This window comes from Geotrypetes seraphini, chromosome 1 (assembly GCF_902459505.1).
Source record: "Geotrypetes seraphini chromosome 1, aGeoSer1.1, whole genome shotgun sequence".
NCBI classification, from domain to species: Eukaryota; Metazoa; Chordata; class Amphibia; order Gymnophiona; family Dermophiidae; genus Geotrypetes; species Geotrypetes seraphini.
Genome location: NC_047084.1, coordinates 136,066,359 through 136,087,629, shown reverse-complemented (window position 1 = coordinate 136,087,629; position 21,271 = coordinate 136,066,359). Strand labels below are relative to the sequence as shown.

At 41.5% G+C, this 21,271-nt stretch overlaps 1 protein-coding gene across 2 annotated transcripts in view; it reads left to right on the top strand.

Moving 5' to 3' along the window:
• Positions 1 to 21,271, top strand: part of SCLT1 (sodium channel and clathrin linker 1) — a 207,738-nt gene that overhangs the window by 33,695 nt on the left and 152,772 nt on the right. For both annotated transcript variants that reach the window (XM_033939153.1, XM_033939143.1), the window contains exons 7-8: positions 6,891 to 7,026; positions 14,764 to 14,886. In XM_033939153.1, the coding sequence (XP_033795044.1) occupies positions 6,891 to 7,026; positions 14,764 to 14,886 (259 nt within the window). The remainder of the gene's footprint in view (positions 1 to 6,890; positions 7,027 to 14,763; positions 14,887 to 21,271) is intronic.

Genomic DNA, 21,271 nt, shown 5'->3' with positions numbered 1-21,271 from the left:
AAGGGGGCATTACGGGGCTTGTTTGTTGAATAGATAAGTTTTGAGTGTTTTTCTGAAGTCGAGGTAAGAGTGAAGTCTACTGATGAAGGGAATGGAAAGGAGATGAGTGGGGAAGAAAGAAGATAGAGGAAAGGATCTGACTTAAACGCTCCAGTAGCGTCAAGTTCACTCAACCTCACTTTTACTTACATGTCCCTGAAGCACATGTTTAGCACCTGCAAATCTTTCCAGAGAGTGGAGGGGTAGCCTAGTGGTTAAAGCTGCTGCCTCAGCACCCTGAGCTTGTGAGTTTGATCCCAGCCTTTGCCTTGTGAGCCTGCTGGGACAGATAGGGAAAATATTTAAGAGTACCTGATTGCAATTCAATGTATTGTAAACCCTTTTGGGCGAATCTCTTCATGAAAATGGTGGTTAATAAATCTTTCCTTGACTCATATGCCCCATCCACCCTGTCACTTGGCCCCTTGAGACAACTCTCTTTCAATGGAAAGGAAACTCTGGAATGAAGGGATCTAGGATGGAGGTGAAAGGGGATAGACTAAGAAGTAACCTCAGCAAATACGTTTTCACAGAAAGGGTGGTAAATGCATGGAACAGCCTCCCGGTGATGTGTGTGTGTACAACTTATTCCATTGGGTCCAGTGTTCCCGCTAAGCTGCGCTGGCGTGCGCTGGCGCACAAAATATTACATCGCAGCGCACAAGTTTCTCGTCACAGCGCACACACGTGCTTGCAGGCAGGCTCAGCTGGCCCCAGCGAGCTGGCAGTCCATGTAACGCGTCGCAAAGGTAAGGGGAGGCTGGGGGAGGAATCGGACGTCGGGGTGGGGGTGCGAGCAGGGAGGGGGGCGATCGGAAGAGGCGTACGGCAGATGGCAGGGCGGCGAGAGGAGAGTCGGGTGGGGGGGGGGGAGTAACACCGGAAGAGAGCGGCAAATCCGGGCAAGGCAAGACTTGCAGAGGCGTACCTAGGGGGTGCGGGGGGTCGATCCCGACGGTCCGCTCAGCTCGCCAACAAGGAGAGGCAGCCGGACTCGCGTACGCTCCGACCGCCTCTTCTTGCAAGAAGCCGGGTCTTATTCAATCAGGAGCTGCTTTGACATGCAGCTCCTGATTGGATAAGGCCCGACTTCGTGCAGGAAGAGGCGGTCAGAGCAGACGCGAGTGATTTCCTGCACTAGGCACCACATGAAGTCACCCACCGTACCACTCGATTCGGGTAAGCGCAGGTATCGGTGGGTGGCTTATTTGCGGGGGTGCCTTATTTTATATTTTTGTCTAAAAAGGGGGGGCTGTCTTATTTGATGGCCCTGCCTTATCATCGGGGAAACACGGTATTACTACTAGTAAATTAGGAATGCGCTACAAAACTGAGGCCGCACGAGCGCCATTGTTTATCTATACATGCATGAAGCAAGTTCTTTTCAAGTTTCGATCGTTTGAAGCGTGTGCATAAACTTTCTTTTGCGATCTTCCATAGATTCAGTCAAATAATTTTTAAATCCATTCGAAAATGTCGAAGCGTAAAGAGAATGAAGAGTTTGGTAGCAGCACAAAGAAAAAGCGCAGCCAATTTAAGAAGGAATGGCTGACCGAGTTTTTGGTTGACACCACGTTGCCGCACGCGAGTGGACGGAAAACAGTGGCGATGAAAGAAATATTCGAATATAGCGACACGGACAACGCATTAATTTGCTCCCTATGCCGAAAAGCAGGTGTTAACGGAGAATGGAGCACAGGGAAGACTTGGTCTGAGTGGAAAATTGATTATTTAAAGCGTCATCTGAATCATAATTCTCATTTAGAAGCAGTTCAAAAGCTTCACAATCAAAGCCGAGGTTTTCTAATGAATTTCTTGAAAGAAACTCCCGATAGTCGGAACAACAGAATCGAATACGCACAGAGATATAAATCAAGTCCAGAGGGAGTTAACATTTTAATTGATAATATATTGCTAGCGGTAAAGTTGAATTCGTCCATGCTATCCGTCCAGGAAATTCACAATCACATGGCTAAATACGTAAAAATACCTGATAGCTGGAGAAGCAAAAACTATGCTTTCGAGTTCCTTGACTGCATAAATGCCATTGTTAAACGGGAAACATTTACAGAAATCCGGAGGTCTCCTTTTCATACCCTAATAATTGATGAAAGTACTGATATTTCTGTTTCGAAAATGCTCATAATATACATTAAATTTAGAAGAAGTGGCAGCAACATTCATGAGACAGTTTTTGCTGGCATCAAACATCTAACTGCTTGTGACAGCACAGCTATAGTTGATGCTATAAAGCAGTTTTATAGTGAGAACGATTTAGATTTCAGTCGTATGGTCATGTTCACGTCCGATGGAGCATCAGTCATGCTTGGGAAGCATAATGGTGTAGCTGCAAAGTTACGTCAATCAGTTCCTCATCTTCTAGAGCAACACTGTGTAGCTCACCGCGAAGATCTAGGCATAGACGATGCATGGAAAACGATCCCATTCATGAAAGAGATCGAAACTCTAATACGCACCGTGTATACGATTTTCAGTAGATCGAGCGTACGAAAAGCCAAACTGGAGGATATTGCTAATGCTGCAGACTCAGATGTCATTTCATTTAAAGCTATACATGATGTTAGGTGGCTGTCTCGGCACTTTGCTGTAAGTGCAGTGGTTAGAAATTATGACATCCTGTTAGAATATTGTCAAGAACAGGTGGAAGAAGACAATGATCCCGTGCACAAATACTGCCTTACTAAATTGAGTAATCTGGAATTTAAAGTTGCGCTATTTATTCTCTGCGATGTTCTTGAGGAGCTTGGATCACTGTGTAAGCTTCTTCAGAAGAGTTGTTTGGCACCTTTGGATGCATTCCAGTTCACTAAAGCCAAATTAAGGAAACTCAGATCTCAATATCTGGGAGAAAAACCACATTTCAATGAAAATGTTGAAACTCTCATTTCATCTTGTAATTCTGTAATTAAAACAGATCATATTCTTACATTTATTACACAAACTTGTGATCATATGGACAAAAGATTTCCTGACAATGAATTAGAGGACTGGCGTGTTTTCGACAAAGACTGTATCTCAAATCCGTCCAACTTAGAGGAATTTACATTTGGAAACGAACAATTTTCACGATTATCTAACCGTTATTTTCTGTTAATGAACAAAGATGATGAACATTGTTTCAAAAGGCAGCTTATTTCAGAATATTCGGAGTTCAAATATATTATTGCTGAAAAAGTAAAAGCAGGAGCTATACAAACGCTTCAGGAAATGTACAATTTTGCTCAGCAGCATAAACAGTTCAGTGGACTAAATGCTCTATTAGACGTGTGTGGCACCTTTCAGGCTTCAAGTGCCGATTGTGAGAGAGGATTTAGCTTGATGAATGCTATAAAGACAAAGACTCGTAATAAGTTAAGAGTAGAACATTTGGAATGCCTAATTAGAATCAAACTTTATTTAGCCACAGGAAATAATGTAAACATAGACAGTGTTTACAATTTTTGGAAATCAGAAAAAGGCAGAAGAGAACAATCTTAATAAAGAATTTTGTACTTTCAAGAATTAATGCGTTGTTTTGTGTTCTTAAAAATATTATTTAACGTTATTTAATTTAGCGTGTAGGCCTAAAATTCCTTTGAATACCTCGTCCTCATGTATCAGCAACTTTGACAACATATTTATTTGGCTCATAACTTGCTGGCGCCCGATATTTTTAGCTCACAGTGAAAAAAGTTTGCTCACAACACCCGCCCGCTTAGAGGGAACATTTGGGTCCCCTTCAAAGTACTCTGTTTCCCTACGTATATACTTTTTCCCAACATCGTTTCACTTCTGGAAACAGTCCTTAAATGCATCGTCAGGAATTGCCAAAAGTTACTGTGTCGAATTTTGCTCTATCTCTTCAATGATGTTGAATCGCTTTCCTTTCAGCGAAGATTTAAGTTAGGAAACAAGAAGTCAGTAGAGACCAAGTCAGGAGAGTAAGGTGGCTGGGGAAGAACTGTCATCGCGTTTTTTGCGCAAAATTCATGAATTTTGACAGCGACATGAGCAGGAGCATTGTCGTGATGCAGAAGTCATGACTGCTCCCTCCAAAGTTCAGGCCGCTTCCTCCTGATTCTCTCACGGAGTTGTTTCAACACTTTCAGATAGTAATTTTGGTGGTCAGTTTGTCCTTGTGTCAGAAATTCACAGTGAACGATGCTACGACTGTCAACCCCCCTCCAAAAAAAAACAACAATTGACATCACTTTGATGCTTAACCAAACTTGCCAAGCTTTTTTCCAGCCTTGGTGATGTTTTGGTTCTCCATTGAGATGACTGAGCTTTATTTTCCACATCATACCTGTAGACCAGCGGTCTCAAACACGCGGGCCGCATGTGGCTCTCCAGGTTTTATTTGCAGCCCGCAGTCTGGAGGCCATCATTCTCTTCCTTTTGGAGCAGCAGCCGGCTCGTTCGCTCAAAGCTGCGGGTTGGCGGCTCATTGCGCTATCCACTCCTGCATCGGAAGCCTCTCTGATGTCACAACATCAGAGAGGCTTCAGACGCAGGCGCGGATCTCGCAAGGAGCCGCATCCCGCGGCTTTGAACGAACGAGCCGGCCAGACACGCTGCTGCTCCAGTGGCGTACCAAGGGGGGGCGGTCAACTGTTCTCTTCCCTGCAGGGCCAACCAACTCTGGCGGCCCGACGTCAATTCTGACGTCAAGAGGACGTTCTGGCTAGCCAATCGCTGCCTGGCTGCCCGGAACGTCCTTTACGACGTTAGAATTGACATTGGGCAGCGAGAGTTGGTTGGCCCCGTGCAGAAGAGAAGCAGGGAGATGGCCTGTTCCCGATAGCAGCAGCAGCAGCCTATTCCGCGGCGGCGGTGGCATGGGGGAGGGCAGGAAGGAAGAAAGAAAGAAAGAAGGTGGGGACAGGGAGCCAGAAAAAAAAGCAAAAAATGGGGCACGGAGGAAGGAAGAAAGAAGGAGGGGGGACAGGGAACCAGAAATAAAGCAAAAAATGGGGCACGGAATCAGAGAAAGACAGACAGAGAAAGAAAGAAAAAGTTGGGGGAGGGAATGAGGTCTGGAGGAGAGGAAGCATACAGGAGGCTGAAAGAAGGGAAGAAGTATTGGATGCACAGTCAGAAAAATAAAGTGCAACCAGAGACTGATGGAATTACCAAACAAAGGTAGGAAAATGATTTTATTTTCAATTTAGTGATTGAAATGTGCCAGTTTTGAGGAAGAAAAGATATTGAACTTTAAATGTGAGTGCTGCAGAAAAAAATAGAGTACTTGGAGGGCCGCAGAAAAAATAGTTAATGTCTTATTAAAGAAATGACAATTTTTTCTGCGGCCCTCCAAGTACCTACAAATCCAAAATGTGACCCGCAAAGGGTTTGAGTTTGAGACCACTGCTGTAGACCCATGTCTCATCACCAGTTATCACTTTATCAAGAAATGTTTCATCTTCATTTGCCTGCTCAAGAAGATTCTGACATATCATGACGCGGTTGTTCTTCTGGTTGTCGGTCCTCAACCATGGAACAAAGTTTGCTGCAATATGAGACATCCCCAACTTCTCTGTTAGACTGTTGTAGCATGAATTCTCTAGCGGTTAATCGCAGATTAGCGTGCACAAAACGAAGGCTGTCGCCTATCAACATTGCAGACACAAGAGCACGTTGATAGGACGAATGCCTTGATTAGAGAAGACCGACAGATAACTGTGTCTCCGCTGACTGCAAATTTGAATATCTGCTATGGATCTGCATTTGCCTTAATGCATGATGACTTGAGATACAGGAAATCCCAAACAGCTGACTGATCTGCACAAGCATCGTGGAGGTTTGCAATCCTGTTCCTGAGATGGTATGAAAAAGATCCGAGTACTCTGGAGAGAATTGTCACCAGTGACGAGTCATGGGTGCATCACTGCAACCCAGAGAGCGAAAGGTAATGTGCGGCGGCAGCAAAAAGGGCAAACAGAATGCTAGGAATGATAAAGAAGGGGATCACGAACAGATCAGAGAAGGTTATCATGCCGCTGTACTGGGCCATGGTACGCCCTCACCTGGAGTACTGCGTCCAGCACTGGTCTCCGTACATGAAGAAAGACACGGTACTACTCGAAAGGGTCCAGAGAAGAACGACTAAGATGGTTAAGGGGGCTGGAGGAGCTGCCGTACAGCAAAAGATTAGAGAAACTGGGCATTTTCTCCCTCGAACAGAGGAGATTGAGAGGGGACATGATCGAAACATTCAAGATCCTGAAGGGGATAGATTTAGTAGATAAGGACAGGTTGTTCACCCTCTCCAAGGTAGAGAGAACAAGAGGGCACTCTCTAAAGTTAAAAGGGGATAGATTCCGTACAAACGTAAGGAAGTTCTTCTTCACCCAGAGAGTTGTAGAAAACTGGAACGCTCTTCCGGAGTCTGTTATAGGGGAAAACACCCTCCAGGGATTCAAGACAAAGATAGACAGGTTTCTGCTGAACAGGAACGTGCGCTGGTGGGGCTAGTCTCAGTTAGGGTGCTGGTCTTGGACCAGAGGGCCGCCGCGTGAGCGGACTGCTGGGCATGATGGACCACTGGTCTGACTCAGCAGTGGCAATTCTTATGTTCTTAAAGCATGATGAAGTAAAGGAAGTGGTGCTCACCTGGCTTTAGGAGTAGCTGAAAAACTTCTCTGCAGGAATGCAGAAGCTAGTTGAACGATACAACAAATGTGACATCTTGTATGGGAGAGACTATGTAGAAAAATGATCTGTGCAGTTGCTCACAGTCACTTCTATTAAAGCCGTTTAAAGTATTTTGCTTTTACTTTTTGATTTATCCTCATATGTATTGTTACTTTTGCAGAGATGTTGAATTTTTACTGTCGTTTTTTTTTTCACAGGCTGCATAGACAGCTAAGAGACTTTGTGGGGAAACAGTTGGAATCCCTTCCTGCTGGATCTGATGTGGGGGGTGACCTACATCCAGAAGAAGGGATGATTAAAAACCTACAGGAGCAGTTACACCTGGCCAATCAAGTAAGTCAAAGCACAGATACAACACTGTTTTAGGTCTTCAGCCATATTCTCTTTGGGCTAATGCTATAACCCATGCATTATCACAAACCCCCCCCCCCCCAAAAAAAAAAAAAAAATTCAACCAGACATATACATTTCAAACTAATCTTGTAAGTGAGTCAAATGAGCATCCATTCATTCAGACTTTATGAATCAATGAAGTTTCCCCTTGGCTCCTTACCATCTCAATATCTTATTTACTAAATATCTTCATTTTATATTTTTAATTTAGATAATTTATCTTTTTTTTTTTTTTAATTTCTTTATTCATTTTTGCATGTTACAACAAGTGTAGCAGTTAAACTCATATGAACTTAAAGATATACTTAAGGATATATGGATAAATTCAAAAAAATTTGGGGACCATTAACAAAATATTGTAATAATTAAATTTCATTTTCCCATAATAAGAAAATAGTTAAAGAAGAAAGGGAGGGAGGGGATATGGGAGGGGGATTTATACTCTTTATTATAAATTCTAAATAAAATATTATTAATAAATGATATTCATACATGAAAACAATGTAATAAAGAGAGGGGAAAAAGGTTAATTTAAAAAATAATTGATAAAATCATTACAATATATATGTTGTATAACTTTATAAGAAAAATAATTACAGTTATATGATATATAAAATCATAAGAAATATAAGATAAGAAATGTTATGTACAAAATATATTATAGAAATATCAAGTGTATTATTAAGATAGTTGTATGAAAATTTATGACACTTGTTGTTAAATGAAAAAAATCAATAAAAAACTTAAATAAAAAAAAAAGATACACACTTGATTAACTCTCATATATGCATTAAGTATAACATTTCATTACAAATTAATATTCTGTAATATTTGAAATATTATGTAAGAAATCTAATATATAAATTATTCTTATTGAATAGAATAACCTCCCCTCCCCTCCCTCCCTACTCAATAATACATAGAAGTATCATTACTATGAAACTATTCAAATAATCATGTATTATGAAATAACAACAAGTAAAGCCCACCCATTTCCCCCCTAAACAAATATCTTATCATGGGAAAAGTTAATCATTCATTACAAAAATCTGTTAATGGTCCCCAGATTTTCTGAAATTTACTAAAATAACCTTTAATATCCAGATTCAGCAAAAAGGTTTGACTTGTGCTGAATGGTTAAATAGCGCCACTGGATGGTCATTTGATTCACTTACAAGATTAGTTTGAAATGTATATGTCTGTGATTGTGGCTACAAACCAGATTTTTGATTACCTGCAACCAGTTTAAGGGATAACCCAGGCACTAATATTGATGTGCTAAATACAAACATAAATATTTAGAGAAATGCATTTATTTAAGAACATAAGAGTTTGCCGCTGCTTGGTCAGACCAGTGGTCCATTGTGCCCAGCAGTCCACTCCCGCGGTGGCCCCCAGGTCAAAGACCAGTGCCCTGAGACCAGCCCTACTTGCATACGTTCCGGTTCAACAGGAACCCGTCCAACCTTGTCTTGAATCCCTGGAGGGTGTTTTCCCCTATAACAGCCTCCGGAAGAGCATTCCAGATTTCTACCACTCTCTGGATGAAGAAGAACTTCCTTGCATTTCCCCTTTCAATTTTAGAGTGCCCTCTCGTTCTCCCTACCTTGGAATGGGTGAACAATCTGTCTATATCTACTTAGTCTATTCCCTTCATTATCTTGAATGTTTCTATCATGTCCCCTCTCAATCTCCTCTGTTCGAATCCCTGGAGGGTGTTTTCTCCTATGACAGTCTTCGGAAGAGCGTTCCAGTTTTCACTCTCTGAGTGAAGAAGAACTTCCTTATGTTTGTACGGAATCTATCCCCTTTCAATTTTAGAAAGTGCCCTCTTGTTCTCCCTACATTGGAGAGGGTGAACAACCTGTCTTTATCTACTAAGTCTATTCCCTTCATTATCTTGAATGTTTCGATCATGTCCCCTCTCAGTCTCCTCTTTTCAAGGGAGAAGAGGCCCAGTTTCTCCAATCTCTCACTATATGGCAACTCCTCCAGCCCCTTAATCATTTTAGTCGCTCTTCTCTGGACTCTTTCTCTGGAAAAGAGGAGGCTCAGGGGAGATATGATAGAGACCTTCAAGATCATGAGGGGCATAGAGAGGGTGGATAGGGACAGATTCTTCAGACTGAAGGGGACAACAGGTACGAGGGGGCATTCGGAGAAACTGAAGGGAGATAGGTTCAAAACAAACGCAAGGAAGTTTTTTTTCACCCAAAGGGTCGTGGACACTTGGAATGCACTACTGGAGGAAGTGATCAGGCAGAGTACGGTACAGGGATTCAAACAGGGATTGGACGGATTCCTGAAGGATAAAGGGATCATGGGATACTGAGGGAGGAACTGGGATGTAACACAAGTATAGAAAGTTAACCAGGTAATGAGTATAGAAACCAAACCAGGTCGTGCATGTGAAAGACCGGAGGGTTAGGACTTCGATAGGAAGACAGGACTTAAATGAGAAACCAAGGTGGCAAGGGAGCCCCCTCTGGTGATACAGACAGGTCGTGACCTGTTTAGGCCGCCGCGGGAGCGGACTGCTGGGCGGGATGGACCTATGGTCTGACCCGGCAGAGGCACTGCTTATGTTCTTATGTTCTTAGTACTATGTCCTTCATGTGGATAAGTGCACTAAAATAGTAACATAGTAGATGATGGTAGATAAAGACCCGAATGGTCCATCTATTCTACCCAACCTGATTCAATCTAAAAATTTGTTGGTGTTTTGGTTTTTTTTTTCTTCTTCTTAGCTATTTCTGGGCAAGAATCCAAAGCTCTGCCCGATACTGTTCTTAGGTTTCAACTACTGAAATCTCCGTCAAAGCTCACTCCAGCTCATCCACACCATCCCAGCCATCGAATCCCTCCCCAGCTCATCCTCCACCAAACGGCCATATACAGACAGACTGTGCCAGTCTGCCCAGTACTGGCCTTAGTTCTTCACTATTTACTCTTATTTTCTGATTCTAGATCCTCTGTGTTCATCCCATGCTTTTTTGAACTCCGTCACCGTTTTCCTCTCCATCTCTCTCGGGAGCGCATTCCAGGCATCCACCACCCTCTCCTTAAAGAATTTCCTTACATGTCCTAAATGAAGTAGTGCTCAGCTGTGATCTAATTGTTCTTAGTTTCCATAATGTAAAAAAAAAAATTTGGACTAAAACATCAATATAAGTAATCACTCATAGATTTTTATGTTTATATATCTTTATTAATTTTCAATTTAAATTCAAGTTTAACACTTGTACAGAAAGCATTAGTCCTAATAACATAAGAACAAGAAATAAATTTACGTCAATAAGAAAAATATTATTTAACTATTTTGCTCAAGTCCTCCTTTAGATCCAAGATTTAGAAATAGCGAATAATATAAAGCAAGAAAAATAAAAATTTATAGCAAGATGCTAAAAAAAAAAAACCTATAGCACTGAAATTGAGATCTCATATTTATGCCCCCAGAGATGTAACCCCAGGTTTCAAAAGAAGAAATTCCCGGCGACGCTTCTGTGTTTCCCTTGTAAGATCAGGAAACATCTGTACTTTACAACCAAGAAAAACTTTTTGTCTATTTTTTTTTTTTAATTGGGGTTTAATACATTTACAATATCATGAAGATATCAAGGAAAAAAAGGTTTCCATACAAGTTTTCAATACAACAAACAATACAAAAAACAATCCTTTACAAGCCCACAAAAAGGGGGAACATGTTGCTTATTTACCAACTAAGTTTTAAAGGAAAACAAAGAAATGGGTTGAATTCTAATGAACCCAAATCATTCCCAACTAATTTAGGACATTTTGGACATTCCTAACTTTTTGTCTATTTTTAAAGTAAAGTCTTAATAGCCATGTTTTATCTAACGGGAGCGCCACAGTTATAATAAGAGTTGCTGACAATGTTAAGTCCACTCATAGATTTTTATTAAAATATACTCCTAAAATCCTGATTGTTGGAATAATGGGGTACACACCCCATTCAAAATCAAATTTTCTTCTGTGCATTTAGTAGGAGATGCAAAGAAAATTTTGAGTTAAGCTTTAAGGGAAAATCCCTCATTCAATGATCAGGTCTGAATAACCTTCAAAATCAGCTGGGAAGCTGAGGAGAGATTTAAAAAAAAAAAAAAAAAATAGGAATTACTATAGTTGCATCGTCTGCATAACTGAAAATTTTTATATCAAAATTTGATAATGTTAACCCCAGAGAGGAGAAAGAAATATTAGTGTACTGAGGAAAAGAAGGAAGCTATGGAACCATGGGGTGCACGGGGAGGTCCACCGATGGATCAAAAACTGGCTGGCAGACAGGAAGCAGAGGGTTGGTGTAAAGGGCCATTACTCGGACTGGCAAGGGGTCACGAGCGGGGTTCCTCAAGGATCGGTGCTGGGACCGCTCCTGTTTAACATATTCATTGACGACCTGGAGGAGGGAACAAAATGCGAGGTCATCAAATTTGCAGATGACACCAAACTATTCAGCAAGGTTGAAACCACGGTAGACTGCGAGAATCTCCAAAGGGATCTTACGACATTGGAAGAATGGGCGAAAAAGTGGCAAATGAGCTTCAATGTTGGGAAATGCAAGGTCATGCATATAGGGAGAAGGAACCCGATGTTCACTTACAAAATGGGGGGATCAATGCTAGGGGTCAGTAATCTGGAAAGAGACTTGGGAGTGATGGTAGACACGACATTGAAGGCGTCGGCACAATGCGCCACAGCCTCGAGGAAAGCAAACCAAATGTTAGGTATCATTAAGAAGGGTATCTCGACCAGAACGAAGGAAGTCATCCTGCCACTGTACCGGGCTATGGTGCGCCCGCATCTGGAATACTGTGTACAGTACTGGTCACCGTACCTCAAAAAGGACATGGCAATGCTTGAGGGAGTCCAGAGAAGAGCAACTAAACTGATTAAGGGTATGGAAAACCTTACATACACTGACAGACTGAAGAAGCTGGGGTTGTTCTCCCTGGAAAAGCGGAGACTCAGAGGAGATATGATAGAGACCTTCAAGATCCTGAGGGGCATCGAAAAGGTTGACAAAGACAGATTTTTCAATTTGAAAGAAACCACAAGAACAAGGGGTCACTCGATGAAATTGAAGGGGGACAGGTTTAAAACAAACGCAAGGAAGTACTTTTTCACACAGAGGGTGGTGGACACATGGAACACCCTTCCGGAGGCCGTGATAAGAAATAGCACAGTACAGGGTTTCAAGGATGACCTGGATAGGTTCCTGGAAGACAAAGGGATTGAGGGGTACAGATAAGAGCAGTGGAAGGTTTAGAGATAAGTGTAGAGGTAGGCAATAAAATTAGTCAGGGACCGCTGACCAGGCAATATGCCTGATGGGCCGCCGCGTGAGCGGACCGCTGGGCTGGATGGACCTCTGGTCTGCCCCGGCGGAGGCGACTACTTATGTACTTATGTACTTATGTACTTATTATTATTAATCCTTATACTCCACAAGGATTGCTCCAAATATCTGACAAAACTCCATTAAAACTGCCTTGATAAGAACGTGCTTTTAAAAAAAGAACTCCGAGTTTTCTTTTCTCTTGGCTTAAGGAAATTAGCTTATCTCCACACATCCTGTTATGCGCTTTCCATGATATACTGTATTTTCACCCATATACTGCGCACCTGTGTAAAACGCTCACACGGGTATAGCGCGCGGGGAACAGAAATTTATGGTAAAAAATTTTAATATAGCGTGCACACACGTATACCGCGCATGCCGCCCCGACTCTCCTCTCGCCGCCTGACTTTCCGTTCGCCCGCCCCGACTCTCCTTTCTGAAGGACCGCTCGCACCCCCACAGCCTCCCCACTCCCGCATGGAGAAGCTGCCTACCGTTGTTTCCGGATGCCAGTGAGCCCAGCTGCTTCCTCTGCCGGCGGTCCCACCCCTTCTCTGAGCCCTGCACTATGCTACTTCCTCTTCCGGCGGTCCCGCCCTTTCTCTGACAGAGAAAGGGCGGGACTGCCGGAAGAGGAAGCAGCTGGGCTCACTGGCATCCGGAAACAACGGTAGGCAGCTTCTCCATGCGGGAGGGGGAGGGGTTGGGAGGCTGTGGGGGTGCGAGCAGTCCTTCGGGTGGGGGTGCGAGCGGTCCTTCGGGGTGGGGGTGCCAGCGGTCCTTCGGGGTGATGAATTGGACGTCGGGGGGGGGAACTATGTAAAAAAAAATTTGTATAACGCGCATGGTTATGCACCGTTTGTAAAATCGTGTATAACGCGCACGTTATATGCGTGAAAATACGGTATTCATTAGTGATGTGTGATGAGGGAACTTGAGGCAGGACCTGTCTGTCTGAAAGTTCTTATTCTATCTCATTATTGGTGATCTGTTTCACCCCTACCCAGTGGCTAATGAATAAATTTTAAAAATCTCAATAATATACATCAAAAATTAAAATTTGAAATTACATTACATGCGGTTTACAAAAAATTATTAATTATAACATATTACATAGAAAGAATGGATTAATTAGTCGAATATTTAAGGGAAAAATAGGTTTTAAATTTTCTCCTGAAATGTTTGTAAGAATCAGCGGAAAGCAACAATGAATGAAATTCCTTTTCATGCAACGCTGCCTGGAATGCTAGAACATGATTAAGGAATTTCTTACTTTTACAACCTCTTACAGGCAGAAAGTTAAACATAGTATGTGTTTTTCTACTATTTTTATGTATGGCTAGTCAAATAGATTGGAGCTGAGCCCTAGAGAAAGAACCTTGTAACAAAAACAGCCCAGCTTAAACAAAATCCGAGCCTCCACAGGCAACCAATGAAGTTCATAATAGAACAGCGTTAAATGGTCGTATTTTTTTTTTTTTTAATGTTTATGTTTAAAGTGTTTGAGGAAGAAGGATGGGGGAGGGACAGATTTCATGTCAGATTAATTGTATTATCAAAAAGGGATGTATAATTATATATAAATTTGGAAGGAATATTTTATTGATATGGAAAAGGGTGGGAGGTGGGGGGGGAATAAAAACATGTATAATAATATTGTTTAAGAATGCCAAGTGTGTTATGTAAATTAATTGTAATAATACTGTACACTTGTTGAAAGAAATAAAAAGGAATAAAGATTAAAAAAAAAAAAAAAAGGTCGTATTTTTCAATCCGTAATTCAGTCTAACTGCTGTATTTTGAATTAATGATAGTCTCGATAGCTCTTTCTTAGTGACTGATAAGTAGACGATATTACAGTAATCAAGGAGACTCAGTAAAAGTGATTGGACCAGTAGCTTAAAAGCAGAGAATTCAAAGTAAGGTATAATTGTTCGCAATCTCCATAAAGTAAAATAACTTTTGCGTACTACGGCTTCTATCTGACTTTTCATTGTGAGATGTTGATCTAAAACGATTCCTAATATTTTAACTGTAGGATGTTGACTGAATTTTTATAGAAGGTTCGAGTGATATTACTAGGGGTTGCTACAAAAAATTTTGTTTTATCAGAATTTAGCTTTCGTTTAAATTGCTGCACCCAAAGATTCATCCTTTCTGTAACAGTTTCAATTGTGGTAGAAATCTGAGATAAAGCCAATGTCGTGAGTGTCGAACATTATTCTGCCTCCCACCTTTTGCCCTGTAGAACCTGCAATTAATTTGCTAGCTTGGAAAGGAAAGAAATCTTTTCATCCAGTTTCTCTTTCGTTTCTTAGGAAAAGGAACACGCATTGGAACTCTGGCAGACGGTCGCTCAGGAACTGGATCGACTGCAGCAGCTGTACCAGGAACACATGACAGAGGCACAAATTCATGTGGTCGAGAGACAAAAGCAAAAAGTAATCTTCTATTTGCTCATAGAATTTTTAAAGTGAATTTTAGAATTAGAATGTATTGGTATATGGGTGGGAGGGGTGGGTTTCTTATATAATTATTTATTTGGAATAATACAAATAAGAATGTCAAGTGATGAATTAAGGTATTTCTGAACGAATGTTGTACCCGATGCTCATAGGAACTCAGCGCGGGCCATTCAGAGTGGCTCTCCTTTTTCTAAGTTTACCTCAGCAAAAAAGGACTTACTGTGGGGTGCACCCAGGCATCCTATGGGAATTTTTGCATGTACGTTCGTATCTAGGGACAGAGAGTGGGCGTGTTCTGGGTTAATTGGTTAGTGGGGCTACATTGACACATGCTAACCAATAAGCGCATGCTTATCGTGTGAGCCTACTACTACACGTCTCCCTCCATATTTGCGGATTCAGCATTCACGGTTTTGATTACTCACGGTTTTTTAGCTGCTGGCTCCTCCCCCAAAATTACATCAGCTTGCAGAGAAATTGCTGATTCCAAGCGTTTACAGAGAAAATCGCTGATTCTCAGCACTTTCTTCACCGTGCTTTGCCTCTCCTTCAGGAACAGACCAGGTCTTCCACCATGTTATTCGCGGTTTCACCTTATTCATGATGGTTTCTAATAGAAATTGTAATAGAATTGTAATTTTTGAAAATTAATAAAGATTTATAAAAAAAAAAAAAAAGAATTAGGCCCTGAGTCTATAAAAGGCACCTACAGATCTAGTTTTTTTAAATTGATGCTGATAATTGAAAGTGAACAAGAAACCAAAAACTAGTCTAAAAAAATTTTGTAGCATTTTTTTTCCCCCAATTTTTTATTCATTTTTTCATCTTTCATCAAGTGTACAATATTACATCAATTAGAATCAAACATATCACTTGACATTCTTATCTATTGTCATCTTAAAAACATAAATTAAACCCTTCCCCCACCCTCCCTTTCCACAAGTATTATAAATCATTTAAGAACATAAGAAGTTGCCTCCACTGCGTCAGACCGAAGGTCCATCGCGCCCAGCAGTCCGCTCCCGCGGCGGCCCATCAGGTCCATGACCTGTAAGGTGATCCTTGTCTAAAACCCTTTATTCCCCTTTATGCTTCTATCTATACCCTTTCATAATCCTATCTCTACCTCTATCTGTATCCCTCAATCCCCGCATCCTTCATGAATTTATCCAATCCTTCTTTAAAACCCCGTAGTGTACTCTGTCCTATCACAACCTCCGGAAGCGCATTCCAGGTGTCCACCACCCTCTGAGTGGAAAAGAACTTCCTAGCATTGGTTCTAAACCTGTCCCCTTTCAATTTCTCCGAGTGCCCCCTTGTTCTTGTGGCATTGAGATTAAGCAACAGATTTCAGCTACTCAGTGGCCACGTATTTGGTCTTGAAGGATGAGATGTACAGCGTCAGCATCTATGAGACAAACCTGGTTTGTTTTTTTGTTAAATAGGACTTTCTGGACACCAGTTCGTTTGCAGAAGTTAGATAGTTCTAAATCTAACAGATGCTGGCACTGTCATCTTGAAATTGGGACATTGGATCATCTCTTCTAGTGTCCTTTAATACTTAATTTTTGGAAGTTGATATAGGGACATATATATATATTTTTTTTTATAAATCTTTATTCATTTTTATCTCTTACATCAAGTGAAGATACACATTTTAAATCAATTTTTACAAAACACTTGAAACTACAATCATATAATCTTATAGAATAAGAATAAATACCCCCCCCCATTGATCAATGATCAAGTATAAAGTATTCATGTGCTTAAGATGTCTGATCACTAGAATAAGAAATCAATGGTCCCCATATTTTTTTAAAGTTATGAAAATTTCCTTGTTGTAACGCAATCAACTTTTCCATCTTATATATGTGGCAAACTGAATTCCACCAGAAGGTATAATTAAGCTTAGTATAATCTTTCCAATTTTGAGTAATCTGTTGCATGGCGACCCCCGTGAATATTAATAATAACTTATTATTCTTTGCAGAAATCGGACTCTGAACTCTCATTGCTGTACCAAATAATATAGTGTCATAAGAGAGTCCAACATGATTTTCTAATAATTTATTAATTTGGGGCCTGCTTCAATTGCAACCCCTTAAAATATTGTGTTTTGTTTAAGCCAAACTTATGTTGCAATTTAATACTTAATTTTTGGAAGTTGATATAGGGACATATTAATACCATATTGGAGTCATCGATTCTATTAACATATGATGTTGTCATTTGTGGGACGATATTGCATATTAAACCACTGTTGGATCGGTATAAATGCCGACTTTTCCTTATCATGACCGGGATAGCCATGCAAATGGTTACTCGTAATTGGAAGAATTGGGACTGCCTTAGTTTTACTTTTTGGTGGGCGAATTTATGCTTATGCTACAGGTATGAGAAAATAAATGAATACTGCCATGTTGGGGCATAATAATTTATTTAAATTGGTTTGGGGCCCATTGACATTTTTGTTACTTCTTTTTATATTCTTTATTCATTTTCATATTTTACATCAAGTGCACAAAATATTAAATTACAACAAATTATTACACAATATCACTTTTGTTACTTCGATATACAGTGGTGCCTCGCATAACGGACGCCTCGTACAGCGAACGCTGCGCATAACGAACTTTTTGTCTTGCTCCCTATAACGAACTTCGTTTCACACAACGAAGTCGCCCGAGGGGCCCGGGGGGGGGGTGGAACTACTCTCGCCGAAGCCGGGAACAGCAGCACCCTCCTGTCTGAATGCAGTGTTCCATCATCTCCCTCCACCTCACCTTAGATGCCGAGTTTTCCGGCTTTCTTTTTCAGCCAGCCACACACTTTCAAAGAGCAGCACATGCGCGCATGCTCTGTTGTTCAATCTTCTCCTCTGACGCAACCGGAAACCGGAAGTTGCAGGAGAGGAGAACATTGATCAACTCCAGCAGCTGCGCGTGCACAGCTTTTTGAAAGCGTGCGGCTGGGTGAAAAAGAAAGCTGGCAAACTCTGCATATAAGGTGAGGTGGAGGGAGGGAAATGTAGGGCTGCAGAACGAATTATTTTCTTTTATATGTATTCTTATGGGAAAACAGGGCTGCAGAACGAATTATTTTGTTTTACATGTATTCTTATGGGAAAACGCGTTTCACACAACGAACGTTTCACATAACAAACTTGCTCCTGGAACGGATTAAGTTCGTTGTGTGAGGCACCACTGTAGTTGTCTTTTATTTTTAATTGTTTTTTGTTGATTTCCACACACATTCAGGGAAGGGTGGGAGGTTGGGGGTGGCTATCTCTTTGCTCTGTTTTAATCCTTGCTTGAATGTATTGGAAGGGGGGGGGGTTATTCTTTGTGTATTGTTATTGATTGATTATAAGTGCTTACTTTGATGATTAATGTATGTAGAATATTCTGTACTTTTTGTAGGCCTTGAAACTTAATAAAGTTTTATAAAAAAAAGGAAAGTATCATTAAAATCCGATTAAAAAATCAATTTGCTGGTAGTCACCTAACTCATAAGGTGTCTACCAGCAAATAGGCATGGTTAGGAGGCGGTTTGGGGCGCAATTTGGGCATGGATTCAGTTAGGCATCTAGTTGCTGGTATAGTAGGCCAAGAAAACCCTGGCTAGGCGTGATTCTACAAATGGAGGCTAACTTTGGTTGACAATGCAGTAAATGCTGCTTTTCTAGGCGCCTACCCAGTTAATCGTAACATGGGATTAGAACTGAACATAAGACGAAGATCATGAACATGGAAAATGATGAAGATTTTGAGCTTGAAGGCGATAGAATAGAAGTTGTAAAGGATTTTGATCTCTTGGGCTCTTTCGTAAACAAAGAAGCAACTAGCAGAGAAGAAATACTCTGCAGAATAGCACTTGGTCGCTTTTCAATGAAGGCTCTTGACAAAGTATTCAAAGGCAAGGAAATAACACTCCAAACGAAGATCGGACTTGTCCACGCCCTCATTTCTCCGTGCTCAATTACAGATGCAAAAGCTGGACACTATAGAAACAAGACAGAAAGAAGATTGACTGATTTGAGTTTTGGTTCTGAAGAAGGATTTTATGTTTGCCATGGACTGACGGAAGAACTAACAAATCGATTCTGGACGAGATCAAGCCAGTTTTGTCACTCAAAGCCCAAATGATGACGTTATGACTGTCTTATTTTGGTCATACAGTCAGATCATTGGATAAGGACATTGGGAACCAGGCGAAGAAGGCGACCTGCAATCAGATGGCTGGACACACTGAAAACAACCAAGGGGACGATGCTGGAAGACTTTACCGGACTACCACAAAACTGATCTCTTTTTAGATCTGTAATAGAGAATGACACGGGGACAAATTTTTCCCCACCCCCGCAGGAACTCATTTTCCTGTCCTGGAGAGTTCTTTTCCTGTCCCATTCCCACAAGCTCTGTCCTCGTCTGCACAAGCCTCAAACCCTTTCAAATCCTAAGTAGCAACATTCTAGAGCTCCGATTGCGATGTCATAATGCCTCATTCCACCAATGCCTAAGCTCCGTCCTCATCTGCACAAGCCTCAAACACTTTAAAATCCTAAGTAGCAACATTCTAGAGCTCCGATTGTGATGTCATAATGCCTCATTCCACCAATGCCTAAGCTCCGTCCTCATCTGCACAAGCCTCAGACACTTTAAAACCCTAAGTAGCAACATTCTAGAGCTCCGATTGTGATGTCATAATGCCTCATTCCACCAATGCCTAAGCTCCGTCCTCATCTGCACAAGCCTCAGACACTTTAAAACCCTAAGTAGCAACATTCTAGAGCTCAGATTGTGATGTCATAATGCCTCATTCCACCAATGCCTAAGCTCCGTCCTCATCTGCACAAGCCTCAAACACTTTAAAATCCTAAGTAGCAACATTCTAGAGCTCAGATTGTGATGTCATAATGCCTCATTCCACCAATGCCTAAGCTCCGTCCTCATCTGCACAAGCCTCAAACACTTTAAAATCCTAAGTAGCAACATTCTAGAGCTCCGATTGTGATGTCATAATGCCTCATTCCACCAATGCCTAAGCTCCGTCCTCATCTGCACAAGCCTCAAACACTTTAAAATCATAAGTGTTCGAGGCTTGTGCGGTTAAGGCAGAGCTTACAGGAATGGGACTATTAATTATTTCTATAGTGCTACCAGATGCACGCAGTGCTGTACAGAGTCACAAAGAGTAAGAAAACAGTCCCTGCTCAAAAGAGCTTACAATCTAAACAGGGCAAGTATAGGCACAGCAACAAAACTCATGGGGATGGGGAAAACTTTTCCCTGTGTCTTTCTCTAATCTGTAACTCAAGTCGCTGAGTTGGGCTCTATTTATAGAATCTGGCCCTTAATTTTATTCAGCAATGAAAGGTTACTCTTATTACACTTCTAGAGAAAGTAACTGGGAGTTGACTTTTTGAAATACCTGCATATAGAATACAGTGAAACCTTGAATTGAAAGTAACTTGCTTTGCAAGCATTTTGCAAGACAAGCAAAACATTTTATTAAATTTTAACTTGATATACAAGCAATGTCTTGCAATACAAGTACATACAGTATACACGCGTCACATCATCACAACTGAGCCGATGGTTCTTCTCTCTCTGACGCTGCAGGAGTGTAATGACTGTTCTAAACGAGCGAGGTCTTGCAATACGAGTACATACAGTATACGCGCGTCACATCATCACAACTGAGCCGATGGTTCTTCTCTCTCTGACGCTGCGGGAGTGTAGTGACTGTTCTAAACGAGCGAGGTCTTGCAATACGAGTACATACAGTATACGCGCGTCACATCATCACAACTGAGCCGATGGTTCTTCTCTCTCTGACGCTGCGGGAGTGTAGTGACTGTTCTAAACGAGCGAGGTCTTGCAATACGAGTACATACAGTATACACGCGTCACATCATCACAACTGAGCCGATGGTTCTTCTCTCTCTGACGCTGCGGGAGTGTGGTGACTGTTCTAAACGAGCGAGGTCTTGCAATACGAGTACATACAGTATACACGCGTCACATCATCACAACTGAGCCGATGGTTCTTCTCTCTCTGACGCTGCGGGAGTGTGGTGACTGTTCTAAACGAGCGAGGTCTTGCAATACGAGTACATACAGTATACACGCGTCACATCATCACAACTGAGCCGATGGTTCTTCTCTCTCTGACGCTGCGGAAGTGTAGTGACTGTTCTAAACGAGCGAGGTCTTGCAATAAGTACGTATAGTATTTTATATTAAAGATTTGGGGTTGTGGAACAAATCGTCTGAGTTTCCATTATTTCGTTAGGGGAAATTTGCTTTGATATACGAGTGCTTTAGATTACAAGCAGGCTTCTGGAACAAATTATGCTCAC